This window comes from Ceratosolen solmsi, unplaced genomic scaffold (genome assembly GCF_000503995.2).
Source record: "Ceratosolen solmsi marchali unplaced genomic scaffold, CerSol_1.0 scaffold47, whole genome shotgun sequence".
Lineage (NCBI taxonomy): Eukaryota > Metazoa > Arthropoda > Insecta > Hymenoptera > Agaonidae > Ceratosolen > Ceratosolen solmsi.
Genome location: NW_011948419.1, coordinates 7,065,843 through 7,089,484, shown reverse-complemented (window position 1 = coordinate 7,089,484; position 23,642 = coordinate 7,065,843). Strand labels below are relative to the sequence as shown.

Genomic DNA, 23,642 nt, shown 5'->3' with positions numbered 1-23,642 from the left:
TATTTGAAAAATTATAAATTGTCATTAATAATATCTTAATTACTTAAGATACATTGCATTAAAATATATTAACTGTGTTACAAACGAGTGTGCTTGCTACACTTTTAATAATATTTAAATCGACATTTATTTTTTCATTACTCTATACTTGTCCATAAAGTACGTAAGTGAATATTAATGTCAAACACATTCTAGATGATATTCTTATAACAGCATCGACTGGTTTGATCAAATTACTTGATCGATGTGAAGTAAGACTGATTTGTTTTTTTTTTGCTCCTTTAAAAAATTTTAATGAGCAATATGCATAACATTCTAATAAACTATGTGCAGAACTAAAATTTATTTACTTATTTATAAATATCTCCCAATCAATACTCATTACTATAAACTTTGATTTACTGTTGGAATGTATAGTACTTTATTAGTAAATAATTAAAGAGAATTTGAAAATTTAATTACAGTTAAATTTATTAATAATCCAAAATAACAATATTGAAATGGATATTCTTCATATTCCATCTAAAAACATAAGAGCATCCACATTATCAATTGCACTTTGAACATCATGTTTTTGTAAAGTTTTCTTTTTGGATTGATATGTGTATTTGTAAGATTCTTTAGCTAAAGAGTCAATAAATAATTCCTGAAATAATAAGTATAAATTTATATATATAAAGAAATATAAAATACTAAGATATTTATATTTTTGATAATTTTATGTTTCATTAGTTAAAAATTATAATTAAAAAACTCATTTTTAAGGTTTCTATCTTCATTGTTTATTTACACAATCTATTCTAAAATAATATGACTACTTATATGTATATAAATTCATTATTAAAGAATTCATAATGAATTATAATTAATATAAAATTATACAAACGAATTATTTCATCTAACTTGTTTATTCAAATTTGTAATTTTAATAGTACAATATTTGTTCAAATTTATTATTATTTTAAAAACTTTAAATATAATATCAGTTTATTTATCTTGATTGCCTGAGCCTTAAATCTACTAGTTCCAATTAATACAAATTAAAAAACATTTTTATTTTAAAAATAAATATTATGTCTATATATACACATACATTTCTAACCAATTCTTACCGTAGCTTTAGTTATTAAAAAAATTGCTTCTTGATTAATGAAATTAATATCAGGATCTGTTTTAACAATTGTTCGAATCCTACCAATTGGTAACTTTGTTAATTTAATTTTTGGTTCCTCATCTTGTAGAGCTTCAGCTTCATCAAGTTCATGTTCCTTTTGGAAATCTGGATCTTCGTTGTATTCCGTAGATACGTCTTCATTATTCAAGTTACTGTCGTTACTACATGTTTCTTCCATTGTTGGACTCTCCATTTTTTTGCTAACATTTATATCTTTTCTAAAATTTTACTGAAAAACAAATATTTATTATATTTAGAATACGATATATTTATATATAGTATACATCAAACTTATAAACACGTGGTACAAAAGCGCGCGAAACCATTGACATTGGCGCTACCTACATTTGTATTTATTATTGGCTATAAAATATAAATTATCTGAAATTTAACCATTCAATATTATATATATATTTTGTATTAAAAATAAATCATTGATAACAAAGGAAATGCTTTATTGTACAGTTTTGTAAGTTAAAAATATTACAAATATAGAAATAATAATAATAGAGATCTAGACAGTTAATAGAATGTAGATATAGATGTTGAAATTGTTCTACTTTTATTATTTCAATAACAGTATTAGAAGGTTTATCACTTTAATATATTACAAAGTTTAAACTCTTAATGTATGTTTTAATAAGACAAAAAAAAATTAAAAATAATACAAAATTAGAAAAAAAAATTGAACCTTGTTTTATTATTATCGGAAGTATTATTAATTTCTTAAGATAATAAAATAAAAAAGACGACAAACTTATTTGAGATCGAAATAAAATACAAATTTAATTTTTGTTGTAATGAATGAATTCAAATGAAAAAAATTATAAAGTATTTGTATACATTATCTTAAATTGCATTTGCGCATGCGTATTGAACATTTAGTAGAGAATGTTATTAAGAAAACAGTAACTGTAATTAATATTTGACAATAAAATAAATAAAATAAAATTATTTGTAATTTTATGAATATTTAATATCTAGTAATTCATATTTAATAAGTATGAACATTATGCGCATGCGTATTTTGTACATATATATATGATTTTTGGGTTAGGCTATAGCTTATATTATAAAAAATATAAAAACCTTTATATATTAGTATTGTACTACAATATAATAATATAAACTGTGAACAAGTTATCAAATAAAATAAAATATGAGTAAATTAAATAAATATAGACATTTGAATTTTTGAATGGACATTTAATTTAATTTTTATTAGAAAAATCAAAACAGGGAAAAATAAACATTATAGATTTGTCATTTATATCTATTAACCAATTTATTTTTATTGAATTCATATTATTGATAGTTCCAACTGAGAGGGATTGTTAGTGATTAAAAAGTTCATTTTAATCTAAAGACAAGTACATTAAATTGTCAACATTCAGTCCTCATCTGGAACAGTCAATAACCATACCATGAAGGATTCAGAAGCTGATACAAAAAATATAATAAAAAGTAGAGAATTACTTTATAGGCTTATGATAAGGTTATTATCACAACTCCGATTTGTTTGACAAATTTATATATCCAAATGATTCAATTATGAATATCAATTATTAACATTTTTTAAGTTTAATTTGTAATAATTAATATGTAGAAATCTTTTAATAATTTATATGAATGTTATTTTCATTTTAAATCGTTAATTTGGTTTGCTATAACTCTAATCACATTAGTTTAATGAATATTTAAACGCTTAAAAGTAAACAATAATTAATTAAAAGCTGTTATTATTAAATTTTAAAATCATTCAAATACAATGGCAATCATTAATGTATTCAATCGCTTGTTTCTGGTTGTGAATTCTTGTTTAAATTTTATTATTAATTATCAATGGGTTTTTTTTTTGGAATATAAAATTCATTTTAAATTAAGATAAAATGAAAGTAAAATTATACAGATTGTTAAATTTTATAAATTGAAAAACTATATATTATAATATTATATTATAATATTATAATATTTGTATATGTGTATCTAATTTACAAAAATAAAAAATGAAAAGTTATATATAAAAAGAAACTTACAAAATTACAATAAATAGAATTTTATTGATTTATATAAACTTATGAATTATATATGTTTAAAAATTAGAATAACATTATTTTAATCATATAATTTACATTTTTAGTCAATTATTTTATGATGGTCACCAAACACTAGCAGTGCAATTATCAAATTTAACACAAGCAGAACCTCCTTGCCCTCCTTCAGATCGATTATTGCACCTCATGCTAATTGGTATGGCACATGAACCAGATAGATCTAAAAAAGAAAACAACCATATTTCATCATTTACATCAGTTGAAAATACTTTAGGACCAGGATTAGATTTAGAATTTGAAACAGAAGCACAAACACAAGCTCCCGAACCAGCTCAGTATGAAACTGCATATGTGACTTCTCATAAAGGAAACTGTAGAGCAGGTGCATTTTCTGCAGATGGTCAATTGATAGCAACTGGATCTGTTGATGCTTCCATTAAAATTCTTGACGTTGATAGAATGTTGGCTAAATCAGCACCTGATGAAGTAACACCAGGTGATCAATCTGGTGGGCATCCTGTAATTAGAACCTTATATGATCACTTAGAAGAAGTAACATGTTTAGAATTTCATCCAAGAGAACCTATCTTAGTGTCTGGAAGTAGAGACTTTTCTGTGAAATTGTTTGATTTTAGTAAAGCCAGTGTTAAAAAAGCATTTCGCACAATAACAGATTCAGATCAAATAAGATGTTTATCTTTTCATCCTACTGGTGATTATTTAATAGTGGGAACAAATCACTCAGTTGTGAGACTTTATGATGTAAATACGGCACAATGTTTTGTATGCAGTCTTCCAAATCATCAACACACTAGCGGTATTACTAGTATAAAATACTCACCTGATGCAAAAACTTATGCATCCGCTAGTAAAGACGGAAGTATTAAATTATGGGATGGAGTTTCTAATAGATGTATAAATACATTTGTTAAAGCACATGATGGTTATCAAGTTTGTTCCGTTACTTTCACAAGAAATGGAAAAGTAAATATAAATATTAATAGTTATATCATAGTATCATAATATTAATAAAGATATTTATAATATTTTTTATTTCAGTATTTACTTTCATCAGGAAAAGATTCATTGATTAAACTTTGGGAATTATCAACAAGTAGATGTTTAATTGCTTATACCGGAGCTGGAACAACAGGTATTTGAACATTGTTATTAATTTTCATTTGACAAATATATATTTCAATAGATTAAAAATAATTTCTTTTAAGATAATAAGCAAATATTTATTTACATTTCAAATTCTGTAGGTAAACAAGAACATAAAACTCAAGCTATATTTAACCATACAGAAGATTATGTAATGTTTCCTGATGAAGCAACTACATCATTATGTGCATGGAATTCTAGAAATGCATCAAGAAAACAACTATTATCGTTAGGTCATAATGGTCCAGTAAGAATGATTGTGCATTCTCCAGTTGCACCAGCATTTTTAACCTGCAGTGATGATTTCAGAGCAAGATTCTGGTTTAGACGTATGCCAACACATTAAGAATGAAGATTACTGAGTAATTGTAATATATATTTGATTATTATAAATCTATCAAAAAAGTAGCTTCGTAATTAACCTTTTGAATAATATAAACTTTTAAAAATTTTAATAAAATAAAATGTAATGACACTAATGTTTAATTAAATTGTAATCTTTTTAGTATATGTGCCTTCAAAGTATAAATCGATAGTTAATAAAAATAGACGACATATTTTAAATAATGAAGTTTTAAATAAATGTAAAATAAAGTAACTATTTTGCAATTTTCACATGTAAAAGATATAAAGTTTATAGATATGATATTATTCTATAAATTAGATATAATTCCTCACATTTTTAATAAGTTTATTTATAAACTAAATATTAAGTTATTTAATAAAAATTATAAATTGATTCAAACATTCTATATAAATAGAATAACTAAAAAATTATAATCTATAATCATATAAAAGTAATTAAAAATTGTTTTGTTTTTTATGAAAAATAAAAATAAATCGTACATAATTAAATTAGCAATACATAATAATAATACATTCTAATAACTATACATAATAATATTTAATATATTTATTACAATATCGATAAGACTGATTTATATAAAAATGAATAATCATATAAAATGAAATATATATTTACAAAAAGTCTAAAATAAATTCGATTTGACATTTGAATTATAGATATTTATTTCAGATAAAACAATATATTTAAAATTTAGTATTTATCATTTAATTTTCAGTTAGTTGATTGCAATTTTGATTAATTTTCGATTAATTAAACGGTAGTAATTTTAATAATTTCATATTAGAAAAGATTTTAGATAAAAAAACATTAATAATCCTTGTTCATTAATTTATAAAAATTTTTGTATTCGAAATTAATTTGGAATATTCATAAATATTTTTAAATTAATAAAAATATAGCGCATGTTATAAATTACTTAAAATTACCTAAAAAGAAATGTAGAAATTTATACATTTTTATCTGTAACATATTTACATTTAATTTTATTTCGTATTTTCACTCCTATTGCTTGTATTGTTAATTTAACTTATGTGCAAACGTATACATACATATAACGCCCTCTCTTAGAATTGAGCATCTTTATAAAAATAAGGGTATATATCGATTTTTATATAGCCTTTTGAGTGTACATATTCATACGAGTTTTAATAACAACATAGTTTGTTAGTTTAATAACAACGAGTTTTAATAACATGATATCCATTTAAAATTGAAAGCACTACATTGATATAACTTCAATAAAGCAATAAGTTAAAGCTATATGAGATATTATCATCATTGTATATAAATAATACAATTATTAAAATAATATTAATACTGTTGTCGCAAAAAATTCTATATAAAACAAAACAGCTAAAACTATTAACATCTTACGGAAAATACATGTTTTTTTTTAATGAATTAGCATAATGTTGCAAAAAAAATACAATTATGCGAATGGAATTATATTCAAAGTAATTTATGTTTTATTAATTGAAATAGATGTTTGGAAAAAACATGCATTTTTTTTAAGGTAAATATACTATTGGGCTATGTATCACGTATTTTACATGTAAGAATTTAAAAAGGTTTTATGTGTAATACGCACTTGACTAAATTCAATCAAAATCCATCTTGGGGAAGTCAGAATGTATAGATTTTTCATTTAGAAAAATTATAATTACACTAAAAGACAAACAGAAAATTATTTTATCGACTCATTTTCATAACCTTATCTTATTGTTGTCAAGCTATCCGTTATAACTATAATGGGAATAAATTTATTTTATAGGTCATTTTTAATTCAGTTATAGATACCTAAAATTGTTTGTTCTATTATATACTTTTGCAAGAAAAAGGCAGTTTTAATAAGTTGTAAGGATTCCGTGATTTTAAACTAAAACATATTTCCTATTATCTCTTTATATTCTGATAGTTAAGTTGTACATTAAATTAACGACGTTTCCTGGAAATTTTCGATATTTGAACTGAACAAAATCGAATATTTTATAATGAAAATTTGAATATACAATGATCAAAGAACACCATCGAGTTTTGTCAATACAAAGGTCAAGTTCATCAATTTGCTTGCAAACAGATTTAAATTCACGATCAATGTTACTTATTAAAGAGATTTTACTAGGTATCAAAAGTCAAAATAAAATAAATACAGTTAATAATGAGACAGTAATGTGACAAAAATAATAATTTTAATGTATTATTTTTAACGGATTGCATTTTTTATTTTATTAAACATAGAAATTATAAATGATCATAAATCTGAAAAATAAAATATTAAATAAATGTTCATAATTACATATAAAGCAGTATTTACAGTAAAATGTATATAAATGAAAAGATTCAAGAACATACAAATTATCAAATCAATATAAAAATAAATTAAAACAATTTTAAACATAGTTTTTTTCAATTATTATATTTATTAATGAAATTAAATATATATACAAAGAAATTACTTTAAAGTTTTTAATGAATCAATGAAAAAATTATGAAATCTATAGAAACAATTATTCTACAAAAACTATTAGGTAAATTATTCATTAAATTTAGAATATTCAATTACAAAATTATTCTGTTACATTTATCTGTCAATAGAAGTAAAATAACTCCTGTAATAGAAATAGGTAATTGGTTATAATTAGTTTTACATATATATTTATCAAATAATATTAGTAAAATATTAAATTATACTGAAACACACGCACGTATATATATTTCATTCATACTATTTCATTAGAAAATGATAAGAATAAATAGAAAATATTAAAGAGTCTTTTTACAAAAAAATGAAATCTTTTCACGTTTCCAGAACAAGAATACTAAAATATAAAACCAAACTATAAATTTAAAAAATACAAATATTCATCAGAATAAATAGATATGAATTTATATTGATTTCTAATGTATTGATATCGGCAATCCGAATGAAGTTGTATTTTCTTATTATAAATTATTTAATAAGAATTGTTTAAATTTTCTTACAAAACTTGAAGAGTATACTATATAAATTAGTAGTCACTCTATATTTAATAATCAAATACTTAACAGTGATATTTTTACAATGAAAATTAACTTTATTTCTGTATTTTGAAAAAAAAATTGTCAGTAATTTAATATTTAATATTAAAGACAATTTAATATTTAATAATATGTTAAAAAATAGATTTAAAAATAATACGTAACATAATATTGCAACGATAATGAATCATATTTTTAAGTTATGCATTTATACATTCGAATTTTAATTAATGTAAGATTATATTTAAGATTGTACAAGTCATTCATTTGGACTTATCAACAGAGTATGATAATATATAATAATTTATAATATATAATATATAAAAATTTGTAAGATTAATAATGTTAATTTATTTTTAATACACGTGTGAAAACTCTATTTTAGGAAAAATGAAGAGATAAAATATTCTTTAATATGAAACATTAAGGGTCAATAATTTAATTTAATCACATCTATCAAATAATTCTAATACTGATTTTCCATAAATAATACTTTAGAATGTTTACGTTAAACAATTTTTTTAATCATATTACACAATGTTTTACAATATTGAGAATTTTTTAATTTTCATTTAACAGTATTTTAATAATTGCAGATGACAAATACAAGTACTGCACATAGTATTAAAATACAATATTCTTTTCACAAAAATATTTTGGGTAATTATAATAAAGTTTATTTGAAGTATTTTTCAATGAAAGTACTTTAAAATCAAAATAACCATGCAATTTTTTCGAGTCTTTTAATAAACTTTGATATTTCATATTTGATGCTGGATAAATATTTAAAATTTTCTAGGAACTCTAATTCTTCTATGTTTATAAGTATAATTACAATTAAGTAATTTTATTGGTTTTCAGATTAGTATATACAATAATTAATATCAAAAATATCAAAGATTAATGGAAATATAATTTTTGGAATAACATGGAAATATATATTTAAAAATTTCCACATATATTTATATTAATATTTACATATTTCTTGTGTGCATATTTTTTATTGAAAATTTTTATGGATGCGGTCAAGTAATACGCCAATCTGCTACTTATACTTTACAATATTTACTAGATCTATAAGATGTCATTTTCTTTAAAATTTAATTTTTTCACCATTAAATTAAAAGTTAGAACATAAAAGTACAACAATAGCTATTTGTGTAAGGACAGAGTTTTTATTATTCAGTATAATTTTAATTTAAAATATAATTTTTATAAATTATGTTAAAAATGAGATAATAACATGTAAGTTATATAGCTCGAAATTTACATATTTTAAAATACATTACAAATTGTAATAAAATATTAAAAGTTAATATTCGTTTTTTTATTCGCTAATTATCCATTATACAGAATATTTAAAAGAATATATTAGTTTAATTTAGAAAAGATAAGCTTAAAATAAAAATTTCAAAATTAATAATAAGAATACCTGTCATTATTAAATTATATTATTATAATTTCTAAGCTATTTATTTTATTACTGTACACATATATTATAAGTATTGTTTACTGTAACAAATATCTTATATTAAATTGTTATCAGTTTCGTTTTTAAATTTTTATGTAAAATAATATCTATGAGGCTAAGCTACAGTATACTTAAAATACATAAATTTGTATAGAAAAAATAATTGCTTCATCTTTATTATTTTGCTATAGAAATAAATAAATGTATAATCTGATACAGACCTGACACGGTATTGAAAGTAATAAGAGATTTCATAAATTATAATAAAATTTATTCATAAACATTCATTGTTTTAATAAATTATTTATATTCGTTTTCTTAAAAACTAGATTCAATAATTAAATTATTAAATACTTAATATTATTATTGATTAAAGTATTATCTACACAAATTAATTTCAAGAAATCAGAAAAAGTTATGTATTAATTAATTTTACTTTATATTAATATTATAATGATTATGGCACAAACCAATTGTGAAAATGAATTGTTAGAATTGTTTTTTATGTATGAAACAAGTACAGAATACAGAACATCCATAATTTAAAAAAAAGTGTATAAATTGTCCTTTAGTCTAAATTGCTAAAACGAAAATTTTTGTTTAGATAATATATTATTAAATATAAAATGTATTAAAGAGCGTCTTTTATTATTATGAAATCATACGATATATATTAATTTTATATGTATATTTATATATATATATTTTATATATATATGAAATATTTTCACTTTTATAATATTAAAAACGAGTGCTTAAAAGTAAAAGAAAATTATAATGTTTAAATTAAATAAGTCTAAAATTTAATAAAATGTTAAAAATGTGATTCATTTAGGCATTAAAACATATAGATTATATATCGTTAATTTAAAATTACTATTTACAAGTGGAAATATTGACGAGGGTTGATTGGCAATCAACAAATTGCATTTGAAGAAAAATTATTTTATCTATTCCAAGGGTTTTCTAGAGAAATTTAACTAGTTCTGAAAAAAGTAATACAAATAAAGATTTCAATTTTATTACTCGTGGTCGAACGATTTGATAGATACAAAATTAATCCAATATTTTAAAGTACACGTGGATGGATGACAATCGTTCGAGGAAGAGACACACGAAGACGTACATATTCAGCTAGTGGAATTGACGCGCTCGTTTTTAAAGTGGCGATTGTTTAAATGGAAAGAAAATTCGCGGTAGACAAATGTATGGCAAAGCAACATAACGCGATGCAACGCAACTCGAGTTCAGCGTGGTATCGTCACGCGCGTTTTTCTTAACTCGCATTTGTATCGGACCGCCGGTGTGACGAGGAGCGGGGCGAGTTCCCGCCGCGTCATCATCGTTGTCCCTCTTCCATCCTTTTCTTCGGGCTCGCGCACGTCAGGGCGGCTTCAACGGCCGAGATGGTGATGATGATGGAGACGGCGGTGGTGGTGGGGGTGATGGTGATGGTGGTAATGATGGTGGTGGTGGTGGTGACGGTAGCGGTGTCGGCGGCGTGTGCGCGCCTCTCCAGGGCCCATCACGTGACCCACGCTAGCCGCCATCTTTGCACCTCGCCGTATAAACAGTGTGTGTGCTTGGTGCCGACGAGCTGCCGGGGCCCGCGCAGAACGATCGGGAGTCCGATTGACCTCTTCAGCCACACGTGAGAGCTTGTTGCAAAAGGAACGGGTTGTCGAACTTGATAATTAGGGCATCTTAAGTCATTCTCATAATTCTTCTTCGGTTGTGCGTCAGGATAGCCGACACGGTACTACGGCACGCGCGCGAGCGCACTCTCTCTCTCTTTCTGTGTCTCTTCCTATCAGAGCGGCGCGCGCGCGCGCGCGGGTAAAAAAGAGTGATTCTAGTGTTTGCCGGAGAGTGGTGAAGCAGCACGCCGAGGGAGGAAGTGGTGGACGTCGACAACGACGATAACGATTACGATCACGATCACGACGACGACCACGACCACGACGACGACGACGAAGAGGAAGAGGAGGGTCGAACCTGTCTTAACGAGTCTGCGCTTAACGGGAGCCCGGCACCATGTCCGACATCAAGGTGGAGAGCAAGAGCGAGAACAGCGTCGACGACGCGGTCAAGGTGAGTCCCAGTCGAAGGATGATCTCGACGAGGCTATGTTTTTTTCATCTCCGGGGTTAGTGCTCCTATTCGCGTGCAACGTAACACGCGCATATGCACATGCACGGGAGTCGCAAGCCGAGTTCTCATGCTTGTTTTCGGTTGAGCTCTTGTCGAGCGACAGCGGCAGCGGCGGCGACGGCGGCGGCGGCGGCGGCGGCGGCGGCGGCTTTTCTGCATGTGTGACCGCGCTTTCTGTTTTACTCGCCTCCTCGCTTTTGAAATAGGTTACACCAAGAACGATCCCAATAACGACCATTATTGTTATTCGCAGTCGGGTTTCCTCTGCTTTTAGGGGTTAAAAGGTCGATGAAACACTATTGTCTCTCCTCGGAGCTACTTTCAAAGCCTCCAGTTGCGCCGCCGTTTGTCCTTCGCTCCCGTCGTACGTTTGCTAAAGATGGCGGATGTTGTTTTTTTTTATTATGCTCGTGGGATATCCGGTCGTACGTTCCTAAACATGTGTTTATGTAGTTCGAGTCAAGCGTGAAAATCCACATAACGAGCTGCGCGCGTAGCTTACTTCCGATTATTTACGAATAAAGGGTAGCGTAACATATCGTTTACACATTTTATTCGTAATTTCGCTATAGGGACATTTCAGTACTCGCGCTCTTTCGCTTATTTTTTGTTTTCGACCCCCCCCCTCCTCCCCATCGCCCTTCATGCCCGTTTTCTCTTTCTCTCATTGTTCTTACCCCTCTTTCAAATCCTAACCCGCGCTCTTAATTTGCGCGACACCGGCTGGCGCAATCGGTACTTTCGTTCTTTACACATAGTGTCGGTGGCAATAAAAATTGATAAAGATCCGCTGAGTGGTAAGTAATTGTCATTAACACGATTGTACTAACGCCGCAATGCTTTACCCCCGTGTTTCAGCTTTCGCTATAACACCATCCAATGACGTTATTAGCTGGATGCAGCCATTGCATTTCCACCCTAGTGGCCTGTAACGAGTCGCCTTTCTCAGGTTTTCCATTCGCCCTCCCTTTTCTATCCTTCCCCTTAGCCGCCGCCGAACCCGTCTCTTGTAATGCTCAGTGACAAATTCACTGGCACGAGATCCCCTTTCCTTGCTTTAGCCCCTCCTTTCTTTCTCACTTTCTCTCCTATGCTCAGCTAACTCGCGTAAGGTACGAAAGTGACGCGTACGTTTACGTCGCTGCGTACGTCCTTTTCCCCGAAAAATGGCGGGAAAATCGAAAAGCACGAATTCTTCTCTCCAGTTCCGCTTTTCCCAATTGCCGCCGTAGTACTTCCTTTTCTCTTATGAGCAATAATCTTATCGAGCTGCGTTTGCTCGAAAAATTGGCATGCGGCCACGATGAATCGTTTGATTATTACATAGAAACACTAATTGCGGAGTTGGTACTGTCATCGCCGGCGCGTTGATTTTGATCGATGCGAGGCTGCGATGTGTCTTCCGTAGAAGGCGATCAGAAGCTATCGCCGGGACGAGTGCGCGCTTCGCTTGGTTCTCTCGCTCATTGCACATTTTGGGCGGGCTTCTGTGCGCCGCGCACGTATATTGGTATCGTACAAGTATAGAGGTGCCGGGCATCAGGCCGCGTTTCTCTTCTTCTCCTGAGGTATTTGAATGATGTAGCGTGGCGGCGTCACTCGCATTTGGCTCTCCCTTCGCGCACTTGTCTGATAACGCTACACCGACTCTTTCTTTTTCCCTTCTTTACATTTTCTTCTTGAATCTTCGTTCGATTGTAGCTTTTAAAAATGAGGCTTTTTATCATCAACTGGCGGGCTGTGCCTAAAAGCTAATAATTTATTGCCTGTTTATTTTGGAGATTGATTATTTTAAGACATGCCTCCATAAGAAAAGCAATTCTTGTCTTTTAGCGTTTTGCTTCTTGCCATTTTCACTCATTTGTCGTTTTATCAGCATTTTGTTATTCTATTATTAAATATATCGTTTTTTGCGTTTATTGCAATGACAGCGTGTAAATGTTTGCTGACGCTGCATTTTTTATCGGAGCTATTGCCATTCACTTCATTCTTTGCATGACAGTAGTCCGTATCTATCATTCATTAGTATATTGATATTATTTCTCTTTTCAATTGATATGCCATTTTAAAATAAGTATTGTTATTATTATTTTTATAGTGTTATATTAGTTTAGTTTAAATTAGAATTAAAATTATGTAATCGTTTACATATTATTTTTTTTATTAATTTTAATAGTGTTCACAATGGATATATATATATGTATCTACATTTTTTACCTTGATATTCTAAATTCGCAAACATCGTCAATTATTTTTATTTATCTTTGTAGTAATTTTGTATTAAAATTTTTTAATTAATATCTTATATTATCGTTGTTTTATCGATAACATTCTTTCAAATTATTAATTTCAATTTTTGTATTATCAAATAACATGAATACTTAATAATATATTCAACGTGAAGATTAATTAAAAAATTTATTCAATTTAATTTAACTTATATATTTTCGATTTTCCGCAGTGTTACGCAATTATTATCTTTTCAGAAGACAAATTTTAATTTTCGTCTTAGTAAAAATGACAAATACATATGATGCGTAATTCTACCTACTTTTTATTTATATTTTCTGAAACGGCAACCGTGGGCTCTTGTATGCATATTGATAATAGATTAAAACAGTCACGAACTATTAATATTTTTATTATTGTTTTGCTGTTGAACATCTTGATTTTGATCGTCTAATCGAAGAAACGCATCAGATATTCACATACAGGACACAATTAAGCATTATGAGCAACACATTTAAAAAATTCGATGAAACTAATGCTTTGTATACATTATATTAAGCAAAGAAAAAATCTTTTGTTTCAAAAGATTAAAATTCAAAGTATAGTATTACAGACTCACTCGCTACCAAAGGGTGTTAGTTCTCTTAAACGGTGTGTAATTTGCCTAGTAAGATGAAACTTTTATTCTTTCATGCATGTCAGAATAAAATGACGGTTTTGTGGGGAGGGGGGTGTATACCATATAATGTCATATGGTAGCGTGGCGTTTCCCGCCACTTTTTTCCCTTCCTTAGCACAAGCATTGTTGGCTCCTTATTTTTAATAAGACGTGCCGCGCTGTAGTCTTTTCGATGTCCATTCGATTTACTCATGCAGCTGATATAATGCGAAGGGAATAATCAACTTTTATGAATAAGCGAATTTCCATTTCTTGTTTTATATGTTTACATAAATGATTATTCGAACAACGTGCCTTGTACCGTTACGTGTACAATTTCATATTCATTACAGATAAAAAAAAAATCTATGTTCTAACTAAAAATAATTTGTTAAAGGGCTAATCAATGAAATCAGTTTGTATATTTTAATCAGGTTTTTTTTGTACTTTTGAATAATTTTTATTTTCTTTTTTAAGAATACATAAAGTGTATTTCAGTACATAAAGTCATTTATGTACATTATAAACTGAAAAATTGAATTTCATTAAAAGAGTAGTTTATTGTTAATTTATTTAATTGAACATAGCATTTAGAAGATCGCTTAGATTACAAAATTGAAGAAATCTTTTATCACCTTGTGTATATTATTAATAGGAAGCATTTTTTATCCACATGGTCGTGTTTATATTAATACGATTCAACATAAATTTTATTGCATAGTAAAGCTTTTAAATTTCAAACTAAGTAAATTAAGTAATGTAAAATTTAAAATAAAAAAACCAAGAGCTACTACGAATGTTAAATGTTATATTTCTAAAAGTTAATTTACGAATTTAACGGTATTAATTCGTATCACCTTCTTCACCTTCTAATATCGATCTATTCGATACTATAATAGAAGCCGAAAGTGTATAATAATCAAAGAATCTCTAAAATGTGGAATATAAAAATCTTAACTAATTCAATAATACATAGGTAGGTAAGATGTAAAGATATGAATTTAAAATATTATTTACAAGAGTGTTTAACATTAGATTTGTTAAGTTTTAAATATAGTATTTAATAAGATTTTTAACCATGTGCTCATTATTTTTTATCTGTTTTAAAAATGATTATCCAAATATTAGTTTTACAATTGTTGTAAGTGAATATTTGTACGATTTTAATTATATTTGAATGATTTTTATACATAGTAAAGTTGAAAAACTTGTAAATGATTTTAAATAACAAATTAATTGGTAATTATAAATCTATGAAGTATTGTTTAAATATTTATAATATATTGCTTTATTTAGCTTTAGTATAGTTGAAGGATAAAATTTTGAAACTTTAAATACAATACACATAAGGTTTCTATTACTTTTATTATTTTCCTTTTTGTTATTTTATGTCTATACATTTATCTTACTTAAAAAAAATCGCTGATCGGATGTATGTTTTTTTTATTTTTTAAGGAGGAATCGCCAGAGGAAAAGCAACCCGTGGCTAAAAGTAAACGAAGTGGTACGAAAAGGCTTTCAACATTAGAAAAAACGGCTCAAGAAGCTGATGTTATACTGAAGGTAATTAATTTTTTTACTTGTATAATTTTCAATGAAAACGCCAATTTTGTATAAATTGCATGAATAATTTCATTTATTATCGAAGCATTTAAATTACGTTTATGCTATTTTGCAATATAATTATGTAAGATAAATTATTTTATACATTAAATAATGGGCTTTACCATATATTGTTATAATATATCAGTTAAAATTATTGAAAATTAGGGTAACAGATGTTTGATAGATGAGTGTAAATAAATAATGTATGTATTAAAATTTTTTTTAAAAATATTATTCTTCGGATAATGGAAGGAAAAATACAGAGTCTATGTATTATAAAAATTAAATACAATCGATTATAACAAAATCATAATAAATCAATGGGTCAAATATTGGGTTTGTGGTTTTATAAAAAAATGTTCCTTATTTCGTTAGTTTATGTGATAATGTAAGATGTGTGAAGGCTAAAACGATTTTTAATATCGTAGTGATTTTCAAATACCGCATAAAACGGGGGGGGGGGCGACTTCATCACAAATGGGAATTAACTTTCGAACGACTTTTGGCGGTTCGGCCCTGTGGCCTGTTAACACTCAGATGTATAAAAGCCGAGAAAGAAGCAGGAGCAGAAGTAAAAGGACTGAATCCTCCTCGAACGCCTTTTGATACGCGTCGAGTTTTTGCCCCTTCCCCCTCCTGCCCTCGCGTCATCCTGGTGTTCTCGCCATCCCCATCGTCTTTGATTGTCGTAGAATGTCCTCCCGCGCATAGCTATAGGTGGATTGTGAAGCAGAAAACGCAATACACAATAGGAATCAAGACGTTTTTGCTGCTTCTTGGCTCGTTCCTGTTTCTTTGAAAGTGTTTCCTTCTTAGGTTGATCCTCGAGCACTCCACTTGAGTGCCTTTATATCCTACATGCCACGCATGCGCACTCCAAAGAAAATCAAGCGAGCGATGCAAAATGTTGGGAATCCGGGCCAATTTTCATTCAAAAATAAGAAAATTGTATACTTTTCGACTTGGAAAATATTTCTTTTTTACTGAAAAAAAGTTATTGTGAACTTAATTCGAATTCTGTTATATCTCAAATACCGCTATATTACATTTCAAGGACAATTATATAAAAATATTAATCTTTTCATTATAATAGTACCAAATACCAGTTACTTAAAAAATAGTTTAATAGTATGCACATTTGAATGATTAATATTCTACAAGATGTACAAACTAAACTTCTATCATAATAATATAATATAATAGTCTTTCCCGTGTATAAATGAATCTTGGAAATACATAATAATCTTGGATGTAAAAGAAAAAAAATGTGTTTTGATTTCTTAAACCGAATTTCTAAATTTTATTACAAATAAAATATTGCTTTTCTTTAGGTTATTTATATGTCTACATTATATATATATATATATATATATATATATATATATATATATCTTGTTAAATATTTTTATTAATTATAAAAATATAAATAATTTTTATATTATATAATTAATAAGAATTAAAAAAATACATCTAGTGTGATTGGGGCACTCTTGAACAGCTTTTTCAAAGCAATGTTTTATCTAACAATTTTATTGTTACATAAAAATCTCAATTGCTGGCTTTAATTGATTTAATTTCAAGATTGTAGTTTTTAATATTGTTATTGTTTTTTTGTGGTTTATTATTATTTTTGTTGTTGTTATATTTACAAGTTATATAGAGGATGGATGGTATCGTTCACAGTACTATGTTACGGGAGTAAATCGAAGACTTTGGAAGCCCTTAAAAGAGGCGAAATTTTTCGGTCCAACAAATTTGCAAGGACATGTCAGTGTTTTCAATCATGTGTGATACATAATTTATAATACTTTATCAGTAACAATAATGTTGGAAACATTTTGTTTATTATTTTACCATGTAATATTAATTTTATTTTTAGATGAAAATTTGTTATATATTAGAGAAAAAAACAATGTGGATAATTATTTCAGTTTTTATGTTCGATTTGCATATAAAAGCGTTGAAAGATTTGTCTTATTAGTGATTGATAATAGAAGGAAAGTAATGAAACCAAATTATTTAATGCTTTATTCTTATTATAGTTATATAAACATTCGTATCGATCCTTTTAAAATATCACCAATAATTATTATTATTATTTTACATTATAAAATTGATTAGTCATTATTTAAGTCATCTTATATCTTCTCATTAAAGATCTAAAAAAGAAAATGGCTTTCAATGGATATATATTTATTCTAAAGCATAAGATCCTTGACTAATCTTGGCGACTTGTTGCAGGGTCTGAATTCAAGTGTTGGTGAGATCGAGGGCAGAAGGCGCACGCGCAGCTCAGCGCGAGGCGTCGTCTCGACACCAGCCCCATCGCCCCCGAAGAAGGAAAAACGTGAGCCACGCACTGGTGGCGGTCGGGGTCGGGGGCGCCCTAAGAAGAGTAATGAAAACGATGAGGAGAACGCTGCTGCGTCTAACAACAAGGCCAACAACGACAAAGATGAGGAGTCAAAAATGGATGTGGATGAGGGCCCCGACGAGAAGGACGGCACTAAACCTGCTGTGAATGATAAGGACAGGTACTTTGCCTTCAGTCTATCTTCGAAAACTCACAATATCTTGTTCGGATTGATTGTGTCGATTGTCGGTTTTCGGCTACTAGCTTGTGTTTGTATACGTAACATTTACACTATGATTTTGTTATTGCTTAATACTTGTTTGTTTAGTAAAAGTATAATGGTGAAACAACCATAATATGTATATATCATTGTACCCTTTTGAAAGTATTTGTTGCATAAAACGTAAGTTAAAATTGAGCATTTTATAAAAATTGTTCGAAGTTATTATTTTTATGTGAAGAAACATAATTTTTTGACAACCACATGCTAGTATAATAAAATATAAGTCACAGAAGTTATGTAAAGAATTTTTAAAGAAATTTTAATTAGTATAAAATGTAATTTTTCTAACAATAAAAATTAAACAATCTAATTAATATTTAGCATGTAAATTGTAGAATATTAATTTCATTTATATACAAATGAATGTTAAACTCAAATATTTGTTTTAATTATTAAATTAAGGTTTACGTGTTTTAAAATTATCTAATTATTAATATTGTTGTATTTATCATTTCAAGTTCACGAAAGCTTTTAATGTAATTTACTTTTATTTTTAATAAATTTGTAACTCGAGATTTATCATTTATTGTTTTTTTTTCGAATTTTTAAAAAAATTAAAATTTGTTCATATGATTATTATGTAAAGTAATTTAGCATTATTCAATACATAAATTATACAATTTCTGTACAAATATAATAATACAAATATAAAAAATTTTATAATTGGTTATTTTAATTGCAGTAAAGAGGAGTCGAAGAAAGAAATTCAGACGGACGGAAACAATGGAACTGTCAAAAATGATAACGTTTCCGAAGAATTGGAAAACAATAGTAATTCCGTAGAGTCAAAGAAAAACGCAGTGGAAGAATCCGTAGCGACAGCGGTGAGCAAGGATGAAGTAGCCAAGGCCAATTCAGAAAATACGACGGAAGCGTCGAGTAAAGGAACAACGGATGCATCAGTATCGGAAGCACCGAATGCCGTGGCTGTCGAAAAAACCAATACCACCAATGCCAGTAATACGTCAGTAGCTGATGAGCAAAAAGAATAATATAATCTTAGCTGAGCGCATCACATCCCACGTAAGTCAATTTTTTAATACTTTACGTAGGAAGTACTCGCGTGCTTTGCTTTTAGTTTTTAATTAATATTATACTATTATATTAAAGCAATTTACCTATTTTTAAATTTAGGTTAAGTATTAGATGTTAATAAATTGGAACAATATATATATTAAAATTAAAAATGCTTTACATATTAATTATAAATATTTTTCTTTACAATTCAACAATATAGTAAATTAAAAAATTAATTTATTTATAAAGTAATATAAAAATTTAAATCAAAATTGGATATACTTAATTAGCTGTTAGAAAACATTTAATTTATATTTTGTAAAATATATGAAATGATAACATTTTCTGTTATATAAATTAAATATGGAATGGCTTGGGGTATATATTACTTTATAATATACCATCTATTATATTTTACTCTAAATAATCATTTATAAATAGTCAATGACAAATTATAGTAAGTTTGTGAATTGATCAACGAACTGTTTATAAAGAAGTTTTAACCCTATAATCTGTTACATATGTTTGAACGTGTGAGATAATTAATTATTTTATTTACAGCAGGTTTCAGGGGGAAGCACACGTCGGGATTACCGATCTTGTTCTCTCGTCCATTTTAATTAATCGACATCAACTTGTTAATTATCTGGCTAATCAGCGCATCACATTCGAACTTCGCTTGCACTGGAATGAAGGAAGATAAATATGCTTTCGACGTTCCTCAATTTACGATCGTCGTATAAATTAACTAGAATAAAAATATTTTTTAGAGATTTAATGAAGGATAAAACTTGAATTCTAAAGTAATTTTATTTATAAAAATAAGTTTTGTACGCATCACATCTTAATTTCGTTTAGTATCTATGAAACTTAAATTAGCAGATGAGTTATTAAGTACATGTATTTTATTTACAAAGTAAATATAAAAAACATGCTTGAGTAATATTTTTAATTTTTTATTCTGAACAGTATTTATTTTATTTATTTTTACTATAAATTTAGATGAGAAAGGCGCCTTTAAAAGAATCTGTTTCTTTCATAAATCATCTATTAATTTTTGTATCATATAAATGATTAAAAATAAGGACAACAAAAATTTCAATCGAATCGAATTTTTAAATCAATTTTGTAGATTTACGAGTGTATAAATGTGAATTTAATTTGATTATAGAGGAGTATATTAGAGGAATGAGTTATATATTTATAAGAGAAAAATAGTAAACTTATAAAACTACAGAATTGATTTTATGAAATTTTAATTTAGTGTTTCCAACTTTTTTTCCATTTAAAGTCAAAGTACACCCGAAGTTAATTTTATAGTAATATTCAGTGCGAGAACACAAAAGACAACTCAAGCTGTGTCGTCAATACAGTTATAAGATATTTGGTGTGCAGTGTTTGAAAATTATATTATTAATAATTGCCGAGATGCGCTGATTAGTTATTGTGACGAGGGATATTGAATTGTAGAGCATATGTTGTTCATGTACAATGATAATATTATTGTAAAATATATTTAATATGGACTTAAAATATAGAGGGAAAGGGAGAATGGAGGCTATTTTCAAATCAGAGCTGAGAATTAGGGATAGCCTCGAGGTGTCTGCGATATACAGATCTGGTATGGAAGTGGCTACGATTGACTCATTCATAGAGAAAGTTTTACTGTAATTCTTTTTACTTACATAAATAACGACTGAATGGAAGTGGAATATATGATAATAATAATAAGATTTAAAAAAAGGTTATGTATCACTTTCTCCTGTAATCTTAGTATGCAAGAATGAAAATTTTGAAATTGCAGATTTATCCTTGGTTTAATTTGCATATTCGCTCCTTTTCTACTGCGCTGCGTTGGTGTTACTTAAAAATTCAAATTTTGAATGTGTATATCATTACTTATATAATTACTATTATTATTAATATTATTATTATATTATATTATATATATTATATTTTATAAAATATTCGATGATTATGCGAAAATGGTAAAAGGTGAGGTTTAATAATTATATGTAACCTCAATGGATATTGACATTAAAAACATCACAATATATGAGCATAAGAAGAGTCATAAAACTGCGCCACATTTCATTATTTTTGTTTTTTCTATTTTTTTTCGTTTTTTGTTTTTTTTATTTATGTATTTGATTTTTAAATTGGTCCAATATTAAATATGTTAATATTATTGTGTATCTGAGTGGTTGTGAGTGTACAGATAACTTGTATGATTGATATACATTTTTAAGAAAATCCACACTTAATGAGACACCAACTGATGAAAAGTTTATGATATAATTAAATGCTTCCAAGGAAACCCCCTTTGATTAACCAAATAAGTGTTCTTATTTTTAAAAAAGTTAAATAAGAATACAAAATTTTGAATATAAATTAAGTTTTCTTAATGAAGCTGAGATAGATTTTTCTTAAAGATATTTTTAAAAACTTGTACATTTCTTTCAAAAGCATTTAATCATTTTTCATGCATAATACATGTTATAAATTTATGTTATAATGTGGTAAAATCTCATTTTAGCAAAAGTATATAATCATTGTAAATAATGGAATTAAATTTTAAGTTACACTCGTTTATATTATTAAAAAATATTATTTGAAGTAATACTTGAGCGTTTTAAGAATGAAAGTATAAATTGAGAAATAGAATTTACTTGACTTTTTATGTTTGAAAAACACTTATATGTGAGAGTGTAACAAAGAATTATTTAATTAAAATTTATTTGACTTAATTATATAGGGCTTTGTATAAAACTAGAATTTATAACTATCAGGATGTTACTGAACAGAAATAGTTTCTTCCAAACATTCTAACTATTGAATTAAATAAATTTTTAATATGCTTATCCATTCAGTAAAAAGTATTTTATTAGTTTCACGTTAACATAACAAGTCAGTTTATTTGATTTCTTTTTATAAGGAAATCTTATTTTACAATAAATCATTAATTGCAATGTGTCTGTGCAATAAAAAAAAACAAATAAAAATAAAAACAAGGATTTATTTATATCAATAATTTCTCCTGTATAATTAGAGAATTTTGACTGTTTTCATGAATAACAATATCTAAAACAGTAATTTTGTCCTGAAAATAATAATTGAATTAATTAAATTTTTCAAGATTATAATTATTTACAAGTCTACTTTGAAAGCTATATACTTGTATTTTTATAATTCTTATAAATGTTTCAAACATTATTTATCAGAAATATTTTATATATTGAATGATTTTTATATGATTTCCATATTATATTTTAATTGTTTTTACTTATTAGAAAATGTATTTTTCGGAAAAGTAAAATTATTATATATTGAAAATATATTGTGGTTGTGCTTGGCCATTTATTGGTTATATGCTTTTATAGTCTACAGTGTCATGTTCCACTATTTTGTAATACGGTATATTTTATAATATTTGAATAACAATTATATTCATTTTGAAAGACTCTTGCTTTCTTGATTAGAATGAATTTCGAATTATTTTTAGTATTTCAAAAATATAAATGTTGACTGCTAAAACATGTTATTTCTATAAACATAATGTTTTACAATTGTTAAAAGGTAAAAAGTAATCAAAGGAAATATAAGAAACAATAATCGCTAATCGAAGAGCTGAATTTAGCGAGTTGCGAGTACAAAACAGGTGTGTATCCATTATTTTTTATTAATGAAGTTAAATAATAAATGATGAGTGTCAGTGTCTCGTTGGGTGCGGTTTTTAGCTGTAATTACAGACTTAGTTAAATAATTATTAATTAATTAATATTATATGAACAATATTAAATATAAATATGTATATGTATAAAGAAAGTAATTATAAAACGCCATTTGTCTTGCAAATGTGAAATGAGAGAAAATTTTCCATTTCTTTGAACCAAATGAGATAAGCGTTTTAAAAAGATTAAAAAGAACGCGAATCATTTACAAAAGTATGTTAGAATTTGTCATATTCAATTATTATGAAAATTAGAGAAAACAAGTAAAGTATAAAAGAAATTTTCAAAGTAACTGAATTAATAAATCTAAAGTAAGGTCACAGCTATACGCATAGAGTTCGTATTTAATGTGATTACGAAGATGAAA

General features: G+C 27.1%; 3 protein-coding genes across 3 annotated transcripts; 2 read left to right on the top strand and 1 right to left on the bottom strand.

The window, feature by feature from the left end:
• Positions 1-445: 445 nt before the first annotated feature.
• On the bottom strand, positions 446-1,486 carry PolE4 (DNA polymerase epsilon subunit 4). The gene is made up of 2 exons (XM_011497584.1): positions 1,113-1,486; positions 446-646 (listed from the first exon to the last, which is right to left on the bottom strand). Exons 1-2 carry the CDS (start codon positions 1,365-1,367, stop codon positions 512-514), a joined length of 390 nt encoding a protein of 129 aa, XP_011495886.1. The 5' UTR covers positions 1,368-1,486; the 3' UTR covers positions 446-511.
• A 935-nt stretch (positions 1,487-2,421) lies between these two features.
• Positions 2,422-4,939, top strand: CstF50 (cleavage stimulation factor subunit 1 Cst50). The gene is made up of 4 exons (XM_011497583.1): positions 2,422-2,669; positions 3,315-4,212; positions 4,288-4,381; positions 4,494-4,939. Exons 1-4 carry the CDS (start codon positions 2,599-2,601, stop codon positions 4,736-4,738), a joined length of 1,308 nt encoding a protein of 435 aa, XP_011495885.1. The 5' UTR covers positions 2,422-2,598; the 3' UTR covers positions 4,739-4,939.
• A 5,975-nt stretch (positions 4,940-10,914) lies between these two features.
• On the top strand, positions 10,915-19,543 carry LOC105360628 (cylicin-2). The gene is made up of 4 exons (XM_011497582.1): positions 10,915-11,339; positions 15,742-15,849; positions 18,133-18,425; positions 19,210-19,543. The coding sequence occupies exons 1-4, from the start codon at positions 11,283-11,285 to the stop codon at positions 19,517-19,519; spliced, it is 768 nt and encodes a 255-aa protein (XP_011495884.1). The 5' UTR covers positions 10,915-11,282; the 3' UTR covers positions 19,520-19,543.
• Positions 19,544-23,642: the final 4,099 nt, after the last annotated feature.

What these genes read in the sequence shown, in the direction of transcription:
- CstF50 (XM_011497583.1), top strand. Translation starts at nt 2,599, where the DNA reads ATGAAGGATTCAGAAGCTGATACAAAAAATATAATAAAAAGTAGAGAA. An exon ending in CTTTATAGGCTTATGATAAG is followed by an intron (nt 2,670 to 3,314) that starts GTTATTATCACA and finishes TTACATTTTTAG; the next exon opens with TCAATTATTTTATGATGGTC. An exon ending in CTTTCACAAGAAATGGAAAA is followed by an intron (nt 4,213 to 4,287) that starts GTAAATATAAAT and finishes TTTTTATTTCAG; the next exon opens with TATTTACTTTCATCAGGAAA.
- LOC105360628 (XM_011497582.1), top strand. Translation starts at nt 11,283, where the DNA reads ATGTCCGACATCAAGGTGGAGAGCAAGAGCGAGAACAGCGTCGACGAC. An exon ending in GCGTCGACGACGCGGTCAAG is followed by an intron (nt 11,340 to 15,741) that starts GTGAGTCCCAGT and finishes TTATTTTTTAAG; the next exon opens with GAGGAATCGCCAGAGGAAAA. An exon ending in AAGCTGATGTTATACTGAAG is followed by an intron (nt 15,850 to 18,132) that starts GTAATTAATTTT and finishes GACTTGTTGCAG; the next exon opens with GGTCTGAATTCAAGTGTTGG.
- PolE4 (XM_011497584.1), bottom strand. Translation starts at nt 1,367, where the DNA reads ATGGAGAGTCCAACAATGGAAGAAACATGTAGTAACGACAGTAACTTG. An exon ending in TTTTAATAACTAAAGCTACG is followed by an intron (nt 647 to 1,112) that starts GTAAGAATTGGT and finishes TTATTATTTCAG; the next exon opens with GAATTATTTATTGACTCTTT.